The sequence below is a fragment of the Brachyhypopomus gauderio genome, chromosome 9, assembly GCF_052324685.1.
Source record: "Brachyhypopomus gauderio isolate BG-103 chromosome 9, BGAUD_0.2, whole genome shotgun sequence".
Classification (NCBI taxonomy): Eukaryota; Metazoa; Chordata; class Actinopteri; order Gymnotiformes; family Hypopomidae; genus Brachyhypopomus; species Brachyhypopomus gauderio.
The window spans coordinates 22,936,225-22,946,073 of record NC_135219.1 but is presented as its reverse complement, the minus strand read 5'-3'; the positions used below and the strand labels follow the sequence as shown (position 1 = coordinate 22,946,073).

The 9,849-nt window shown below is 39.9% G+C and overlaps 1 protein-coding gene and 1 non-coding gene across 2 annotated transcripts; one reads left to right on the top strand and one right to left on the bottom strand.

Moving 5' to 3' along the window:
* The first annotated feature begins 1,164 nt into the window (after nucleotides 1-1,164).
* Nucleotides 1,165-1,255, top strand: LOC143523704 (small nucleolar RNA SNORD88). The gene has a single exon (XR_013133449.1). It is a non-coding gene; the product is annotated as a small nucleolar RNA SNORD88 (small nucleolar RNA).
* Nucleotides 1,256-1,566: 311 nt separating this feature from the next.
* On the bottom strand, nucleotides 1,567-4,218 carry LOC143522575 (TOG array regulator of axonemal microtubules protein 2-like). Its single transcript, XM_077016287.1, has 3 exons — nucleotides 4,051-4,218; nucleotides 3,428-3,633; nucleotides 1,567-2,740 (listed from the first exon to the last, which is right to left on the bottom strand). The coding sequence occupies exons 2-3, from the start codon at nucleotides 3,624-3,626 to the stop codon at nucleotides 2,481-2,483; spliced, it is 459 nt and encodes a 152-aa protein (XP_076872402.1). The 5' UTR covers nucleotides 3,627-3,633; nucleotides 4,051-4,218; the 3' UTR covers nucleotides 1,567-2,480.
* Nucleotides 4,219-9,849: the final 5,631 nt, after the last annotated feature.

Here is a 9,849-nt window from a genome sequence, read left to right as displayed (position 1 = left end):
TTGTGGTTTTTGTAAAAGGTTCACATGTGGCAAATGCAGAAAGGAGATTATGTGGCAGTGCCAAGTGTGTTTAGACAATTTGTAAGTGTGCTGAGTCTATTGGGTTTTCATACCAGTCTGACAACAAGCAATGTAGCTCGCTACTGCACAATGACTGTATGTACATAAACTTCTTAGCAGTTTATATTTCTGTTTCGTTTACATTTCCATTTATGAATACTTATCATAATGTTGCATGCTTATTTTATCCTTTATTACTATTTCGTTGTACAGAGCAACACGTTTCTTTACTGTGCATATACCAATAAAGTTTCTCGTGATGTTTTGCACTGGGCTCCAAAAGTACATTGTGACAAAAGTGCGTCTCTACTAATGACATGGCAGAGACTGAGGGGATTATTAATATTTCAGGGCGAACCCTTTCGGTATTCCGGCGAGGGCATCCTTAACTGGTGATGCACCGGTATCGGTGACCATCAACTTCTGTTCAAGAGACTCATAAATATTGGAGTTGGATAGTGCTGCTTCTTGTCAGAAAAGAAATGTTATCAATCGTACGAACCACCCTAGGCATTTGTTAGTAGAAAATAGGAAATGAATAAGCTGACGTTTAACCAAAAGCTTTAGAATCAACAGATTTTTTTCATGCAACGTAAAACATAATTGTCTGCATGCGTGAAAACGTCATTTAGGCCTACCTAATCTTTTCAAATTCAGAGTTTGTCATGCACAGAGGGAACAGGTTTCCTTAGATACAATGAAAATTTTACTTTGCTCCTCGCTAAGAATGCCAAATATGTCATTAACAAATATCTAAGTATATACAAGCACATATCTTAATCAAGAAATACACACTAAATAAATAATTCATTTTGAAATGAGCTTTAATTTCCTTATAAACTACAATCAACGATTGAGTACCCATGTGCAGTTAACAGGATTTGACCCTACCTTATTTCTTGACGACACATGCATGGTGGTCTCTGGTTACAGAATTCAGTGGTCACAGATGTCTAACACGGGAAACAAGCATAAGACCAATTCAGAATAAAAGGCCATGACTGTTAATCTAAGACAATTGTTTTCTCTTTCAGGGGACATCGTCCATGCATCCTGGGGATGAGGTACGTGATTGACTAAGTCTTGAATCTGGAGTCTGAAGGTTTCCTCCTGTGATGATTTTGCACTGGGCTCTGAATGTCTGTGGCGAGAAAAGTGCACCTCTACTCTTGACATGGTGGAGTCTGATGGGGGGGGGGGGGGGATGTTAAAGAAACTGATTCAATAGCTTTATCACCGTACTTTGTAAATATACAGGCGGGACTCATTTTGTCTTGAATTTTGTTTCAGGTGGTGTGCTCTTGACTCCACCTGAAACTTGACTCCACCTGGCTGAGGCTCTGTGAAGAAATTCTGTAGTGTCATTATCCTGGTCTACAGTCATGGCCAAAAGTTGAGAATTACACAAATATATTTTCACATGATCTGCTGCCCTCTGGTTTTTATATGTGTTTGTCAATTGTTTTTATCACATACAAAAATATAATTGCAATCATAGGAGTAACAAGCTTTTATTGACAGAATGAGTTAAGTTAATACTGTGCCATTACACTTATTAGCTATACACAGTGCTTACTTTGAAAATCAAACGATGCCAGAACGCAAACAGCGGCATGAGACAAGGGGTCAGAGGCCAACAATGTCACCGGATCGCAAAACAAAATCACAATGTCACCGGATCACAAAACGCTTAGGCACACAAATGTTAAAATAACAAGCCAATTTGTATATATAAATTACTTTTAAATTATTTACATGTGTTTTATAAGTGTTTAAGTGCAGAAGTGCATACAGATTTCTTCATAACTTATAATTAGTAGGCTTGAAAGTTACTGGATCGAGGCAGACAGTTCCCGGAACACACCCTTCAAAATGAGAGTTCCTGGATCCTGTTCCGGCAGGATCCGGCTCAAATTAAGCCCTGGCTATAGAATACAAAAGTAATTTTGTGAGTCGTAGCTTTTTCATTTTTTAAGACTCCTCATTGAAAAGTCACATTACACATACCAAACAACAAAAAGACTATAGATCCTTGTTCCTTGTGCATGTGATAAATTACATTCTGCACAGTTACCTCAGGATATGTCAACAGAAAATAACAATCATAGAACAATATATATCTATAGTCACCATGACAACAGTTATCATGATAAGTGTTAGTATTTCAAAGTGCAAAAAGAGCAGAGCTCCTAGGCATGTTAAACCTGATGTGATTCGCTAAAATCTGTGCTCCTTATTTAAAAGGAATTCTGAGTTTAAGGATTTAGCTTTCTGCTAATTCAAAATGTTAAAAACGTTTGACTTTCTTCCTCTCTCTTTCATTTAAAGTGCAGGCACAGTAAGAAATACACAAACATCTCCATCTTCAAGTAGAATCCATGTTGGGCTTTATTTTGGTCTGGAGGTCTGGCTTGCAGCTCTCAGTTGATCGGGAGGTTCTTCACAAACTCTCTTAGGCTCTTGCGGATATTGGAAGGTTGGGAAGCAGCGCAGTCCAGCAGCGCCGGACCCATGTGGGCATGAAGGGCTTGGCATAGGTGGACAGTGGCCCCTCTCACGCTTCCACCCCTCCCGTGGACCGTACCACTGTTGCTGGAGGTCCCCAGGAGGTACCAGAGCAGAGGAAGCACCTTCTGCTCAACCAGTTGTGGCTTGCAGGGGTAGAGTTCCCTAACCAGCTCTATAAAAAGAATATTTAAAAGGAACAAAGATAAATAAATCAACCCTGGACAGCACTGGGTTATTACAGAAGCATTTTTTTAACCTAGAAAGATTTAATTCAACTAAAGTGACAGTATTTGGTAACTATGGTAACTCTCTGGAATGATTATTATCAATATTATAAATATTATTAATTAATATAGGAATTATAGTATTTCTGGTAAATATCTTTTATCTTTTTTTTTATCTCTGGCATCTCTTAGCATATCAGTGGAATTACTTTCTGAAAGAATTGTTTTTTGATAATGTATTTGAATTTGTAGAATATTTCTGTATACACAACCACAAAAGATTAGACACTGTATATTGAACAAAAGAGCCTAAGCACATCCACTGTAAACTCCATTATTTAACTATCTGCTGTCAGATAATGCAAGATCTCCTGTCAGTCTTACAGAAATATTTTTTTCTTTATATTGGACTGTGCCTTAATATGAAAGGAGATTTCCATTTGATCTGCACCACAAACATCTAGCCAAAGAGCAAGAACATTCTTTTACTGATTTGTGTGAACCTTTTCCCCAACCTAGCAACCTTTCATCAAAAGATACAAAGGTAAAACAGAACACAATCATTGTTGTTGTTTTTCTAAAGCCCAGTGGCATGTGTCCTTCAAGATGTTTTGTAAAGAGAGAAAAGAACCCACCAAGGTTATTGATGAGAGCTTGAATGGCACCTATTGTTGCCATGTAGATGGCGTTATTCTTGGAGTTGAGGTGATTGTCCACTATAGCTGGGACTAAGATGTAGACCACTTGGACCAGGTTGTCTCTGAGCAGTGTGATTATCTTCTGTAAGGCCTCCAAGGCATAGAGGTTAACCTTGCAGTCGTGCTTTGAAAGCATCAAATACCTGTAGCAGAGGAAGAGAGGTATAGAGCAAGCCGCCCATGCATTCATCAGGCACTCACCATATCAGTGCCGTTAAGCCCTGGAGCTGATTTGATTTCAAGCCCTTTCATTTCAACCGACTGATTTTTTCATAAGTCATTCACTTGGATTCTTTGGTTTAATGCAATTTCAAGGATACGCTTGGGTGAAATCTTCACATACATTGTAAAACAAGCTCACACTAACAATGGACACGACTGCCCTCCACTGTAATAGTTAAAACTGATTGTTGTAATATTTTCTACTCTGAAGCATCTGAGCTTTTGACATTTCTTCAGATGTGCCAGCATTTAATGTTCTCCAACGTATGACCCCCCATACAGATCACTTCTGAAAGCTACTGAAAACATTAAAAATCTATTCAGTTCAAATGTGTTACCAGGAACATGTTGCCCACGACCATATATGGGTTGTCCTCGCAGTGGGCCACCAGCTGATCAATGCCCTTGATGGGCTCGCTGAAGTCTTTTGAACCCAGCAGGGCCTTGAGATGCTTGACGTACTCTGTCTTGTCTGCAATGCTGTGGATGTGTGCTCTGCTGCTGTCTTTGCTGAACACACACAAGAGAGAAAACACAAGGATTGGGTTATAGTGTCCAAACAGAAAATGAACAAGGCTGCAATCAAATTAAACCAACATCAACACCATCAAAAATTGCAAACAGTTCCAATCAGGATGCACTTTTTTGTTGTTGTTGTTTTGATTAACTGTTTAAATATTCACCTGCTGGCAAACTGAGGAGGAGGTACGCATGACTCCACAGCTGGGATAGAGTTCACGGGTAAGCGGTACGGTAAGGTTCTCAAGATACAAGAGGGGAGCGTTCGCCGAAATCAGCAGTTACCTTTCAGAGGTGCCGCGTCGTCTGGGCTCACGTCCCTCACCGTGTGCCTAAGGCTACGCTTCATTCGTTGCGTGTTCTGACGCTCCACCTGTGCGGCTGGAGCTTCTTGCTGCTCCAGACGAGGCTGACGCATCTTATATCTTCGCATTCCTAGACACCTTTGTCCTCTCCTGGGAATACACACGTACGAATCACCACAAAACATGGAGTGATGATATTGAAGTCCACATATTGCTTCATACTTTGATTCTATCCCAAAGGTTTCAAGCCGGTTCATTTTGAACCATGCTCTGTCCTTTAACTACTGGGTCTGGGACTACACTGTGCATGCCTTACTGTAAATACACTGTGTGGTGCCACGCACTGCCCTGTACTTTATTATTTGTTTACAATATATGTCTACCATCACAGTTTAGATGGTTTTTTTATTGCAGTCTGTTTCACCTAAAAGTTTTGTGAATAAGCTTTGTTTAGTGAGTAAACATGGGGCATAGTGGCTGAATGGCATAAAAAAAAAATCCTCATCATGTATCCAAACATGAATCGCTACCTTGGATTTCAGAGTGAGGACAGTGTTCCTGATGGTTGCCAGGTCTTTGGCAGGGATGCACTTTTCCACCATCTTATCAAAGTCATGGTGGGAGGACAGGAACAGCAGCATACGCCGGCCCAAGCGCCTGAGACAAAGAACAGACCCCAAAACAGGAGAGAACCGTGAGTGAGAGACCCGTAACTCACAGCACACCGACCATTTATCTTACCAGGTCACAATTTTACAAGGCCGTCTGTGTGTAGAAAACATGATAGTGCTTCTATTACTCTACAATTTAGCAGCATTTGCTGACTTCAGAGTATCAGACTAGGAGACTAAAAGAATCAGCAAAAGATTAGTATCTGGGAAACTGAATAAGCTTTGTAGAATTCTCGTTCTGATCCCAGTACTAACCTGGTTTCTTGGGAAGCGTCCTGTGCCAACTTGGAGACTGCAGGGATAATTCTCGCTATGACGTCTTTCGCCCCAGACAATAAGCGGCCAGCGCCAATCTTCTCTACCAAAGTAGCCAAGTGCAGAGCAGTACACTTTCTTACTGCAGCATTCAGATGACTTTTGAGGAAAACAGAAGGAAAAAAATTAGGGCATTCAAAAAAAGAAGGTAATAACTATTAATCCATCCAATCAATGAATACAGTAGGCCTACAACTTTTAGCTTCTATAAAGAAACTTAATACCCATATGTATGATCTAAGTGCACAATCAAATTATCATATTCTATTCGATGGCTTAGTTTGCACCAGTGAGTGTACATCTGTATTTTTTAAACAGAAAATGTTTGCATGTCCTCTGTAAGCTAGCTAACTAGCCTATTCTTTAAGCGGTGTGAAGGGCAGTTTGGATCAGAAGAGAGGAGGTGGAATGCAATAAAAATAATATTTAACAGGATAAATAACTAAAAATATTGATATAGGCCAGGGCAATATTTTGAAATAACAATGGAAAAGTAAAAACAGCAGCCAAAATCAGTGCTTTGTTAGCTTCTTGTGACTGTTGTTGCTATCTGAAAGCCACAGTTTAAAGCTCACTGCAGGCTAACTGACCAGAGTCCTCCAGCGAGAAGGGCGTTCATGCTCCGAATGGGGGTGCAGTTCTGCACCATGCTGTCCAGAGCTGTGTCCACGTCCTGCCTGATGAAGGCATTGGACTCCGCTGCTTTGTGAAGGAGGACCTTAGCTGTAGCCTCCACTTCCTGGTCCATCCCTTTCTGCAGGCTGGAGTACAACTCCCTCAAGGACACCACCGCCATGCGGGACACGGCAGAGCGCAGGTTCTGCACCTGCAGGAAAGACGACGTTCCAGCTCGTTTCAGTCACATCCAACACTGCCACCGCCATCGTAATAAGTATAATCCACCACTGCAATGTGTTATGTAGGCGGAAATACCTTAATCACTAATTACAGTTAGATATGCCATCTGAATTTCAATTAGATGAGAAATGTTTTTATAAAAAATGAATTTCAAAGTACTTTGCTAACGCTGACTTGACTTTGTCAGCAACATCACCTGTAATATGTACATGCTGATGGTGTCTGCCAATTTTAGAATTCAGACCGATACACAGTCAGCAAATCTAGTGGCTTACCTCTTGAATAAGAACAATGCAGACCTCATGAAGCCTGCTGCCAAGCACATCAGAGTGATGCTGAGCCAATCTACGGATTAACATCAACCCTTCAATTTTCTTCTCCCTGTATAAAGATATTGGACATAGACACACACTGTAACCATCGGCTACTGCAAGAAAAAATGCTACAAGAAAAGGGACAAAGAGGAAAAAACTTCACTAAATACATGCATACTTACCATATATGCAGAACACCATAAATGACTTGCTGTTTAACCTGCCCTAGCCAAATGCTTCAGAATTTTGCAGGTGTGACTTACCAGTCATCAGAGCTAAGCAGACTGAAGCTCTGAGCGAGAGCGAGGTCTGGTTTGGAGAAGGGCCGTAAAGTCTGCTGCGAGTAGGGATCCTTCCGGGGAGTTCCTGGTTTGAGTTCATCTAGAGAGGAATACCAATCAATCAATCAATCAAAATGTATTTATATAGCGCTTTTTACAACAGTTGTTGTCACAAAGCAGCTTTACAAGTGTCCCAATAAGTGTTAACTGCTATAAATGCATGACAGGCACCATAAAACAAAAGACACTCACACTTTACCAGAACCCAAACAAACTGACTAGGACTTTTAGGGCTATCAGCTCAACTTTGGTCAAATCAGCCTGAAGACAGCAAAACATTATTCAACATGGAGAACTAGATTTAAAACATTGTGTTGTGTAATGCAGTGTTAACAGCAAACCAATTCCAACCTCTGCCAATTACTCCTTCAGACATGTCGTCAGCAGGGGACGCCCTGGTGCTTTGCACTTGAGATCCTGAAAAGCACAATACATATTAACACATACTCTATCAAAAATCTCAAATATAACTTCTGGTTTCATAGTGGTTTCTTCATGGTGCAGAAAAACAATGTTAATGGGTGCAGGTATAGCAATGTACAAGAGGATCAGCAGGGGCTTTTTGTTTGTAGTATAGGGCTTTCAAAGCAGTTTTTACTTTTTTAATACTTTTTTCTTTTACTTTTTTTGTTGTTGTTGCTGCAACAAATGGTTTGGATGCCATTTCCAGGAGAGCAAAAGAGTGAGCTCACCTTTGGCAGGCCTGAAGGCACGGAGTGGCTCTCGGCCAGCAGGTTTGGTGAGTGGAGGCAACATTGCTTCTCTGCCACTTGCATTCACCTTAGCCCGCTTCTTAGCCACTCTTTTACGCAAGAGGCGCAGGGAGTTCATCATCTGAAAAATAAAGAGTCTGTCAGCCCAAGTGCAACTGCCCATACCCACTATATCCGTCAAGTACAAGTACATACAACAATACTATACAAGTATTGAATGACCAAAGAAACACAAATTTTGCCCAGTTTAAAGCTGGATCCTCCCTGTATGTTAGGTAAATGACATTTACTGGGTCTATTATTATTAACTACATATCAATGCCTTGATGCCAGAATATATGAAGAGTTTGGTTCCGAAACGCGATAAATGCAGTTAAAAAAAAAAAGAGTTAGAATCAGAATGGTATGTGACCACTCTTGAAAAGCCAATATTCAATTTTTATCAAAACGCCACATCCGCCGTGTAATACTGCCCTGCTTTCTCTCTTTCCTTCCAAAATGCAACAATCGCCAATCCTGATTTCCCGCAGTACGCCACATCTCCACTCATCCAATCACAGTGCACCACCAGATACGGAATGTAAACATCATAGCACGCGACCTGTTGAGCCGCCCGGCATTTCATGTAGCTTACTTTGTTAAAATATGTCTCGTTTTTCACTCTCAAAGTCCGCAAAAATGAACGGTTTTGATGATATAGAGGAGCCTGTTCGTATAGCAGTTATTGGAAAAAGAGATATATTTATTTTATTTTATCAATGCCCAGGTTCTGACCAGTCCCACTGTCGGCGGCAGAATATCAGCGGCAGACTATCCAGCCCCTAACCGAGAATCGTTACATTGCCGCGAAATAGACGGACTGGCTAAAGTGCGCACGTTTAGCTCGCAAAATTATCAAACGTGGAAAAGATTTAGCTCTGTGACTCATGTACAAACACTGTTTGCTGGGGGTTGTTCATAACCAAGCTAGGAGCAGGGTTATTATATTATAATAATATAAATTTATATATTATATGAATTTGTGTTTTTAGGCCCAATGGTCAAACTATTATATTAAGATGTACAATTTACAGTTATTTATTATTGTATTTTGCACATTTTCAGTCAAAAAAAATTTCTAATAATGACAAAGGATATATAAGACATTTTGAAAAAAACATGGCATGGATTTATTGCGTTTTGTGAAAAAATGAATTGTTTTTTTTAAATAAATCTTTAAATATTAAAATCTTGATTTAATTTGTGTTTTTTTAACCTTAGTATGGTATTTGATAGTTTGAAACAAAAAACTGTGGTTTTCAGCCTACCACTTAAAGAAAACACATTTTTACTCAAATTGATCAAAATGGATTTATAGCGTTTTGGAACCAAACTCTTCATATCTTAACTAGGTTAATTTATTTATTCACAGCCACCATATACCCAAAGTGAGATGGATACTCTCAACCAGACAATGCTCCCTCTCATAGTGCTAGGACTATGTTGATATCCTTAACAACTGAGATAAACGCAAATGTAGCATCAGCAGAAGGAAACATCATCTCATCATATTTGGACACCTAAGCAAAGCATATCGCATGCATGGTCAGATTTAATACTGGGATGCTACAGGGCCTTTATTATGTAAACACAGACGTTAGGTTTGTCAGCTTATATTAGGACCAATGCTGTGTTTATGCATTAAAATCCAGAAAGTACAACACTTGAGTAACATTTGCAGGCAGCAACCAAAGAAATCTATCAGTTATGTTGTATCAGTTGGTGTAATCAGTTGGTGTATTTGTATGTATTTTAAATGTTTTATGCTATGTAAAATTCTACATGTTTTTTCTTTATGAGTTGGGCATATATTGTACTTTTTAGCCTCTATACAGCACTTTGGTTGACTCCGTCATAAAAAATGTGCTTTATAAATAAACTTACTTACTAGTTAAACTAATGCATCTGAGACTGAGATACTCCAACTATGTACAACATGATATATGTTCCTACTGACCTCCTCCTTGTCCACTGGCTCCTCATCTGGGTCATGTATGAGGGCGAGGTCCAGGTGGAGGTTCCTGCCAGGCTTCTCCTCCTGCAGGGCTTCCACTGGGGAGGT

Bases quoted from the DNA above. Each gene is read 5' to 3' on its own strand.
- LOC143522575 (XM_077016287.1), bottom strand. From the start codon at position 3,626: ATGCTTTCAAAGCACGACTGCAAGGTTAACCTCTATGCCTTGGAGGCC. The intron at 2,741-3,427 runs GTGGGTTCTTTT...TTCTTTTTATAG, and splicing joins AGCTCTCATCAATAACCTTG to AGCTGGTTAGGGAACTCTAC.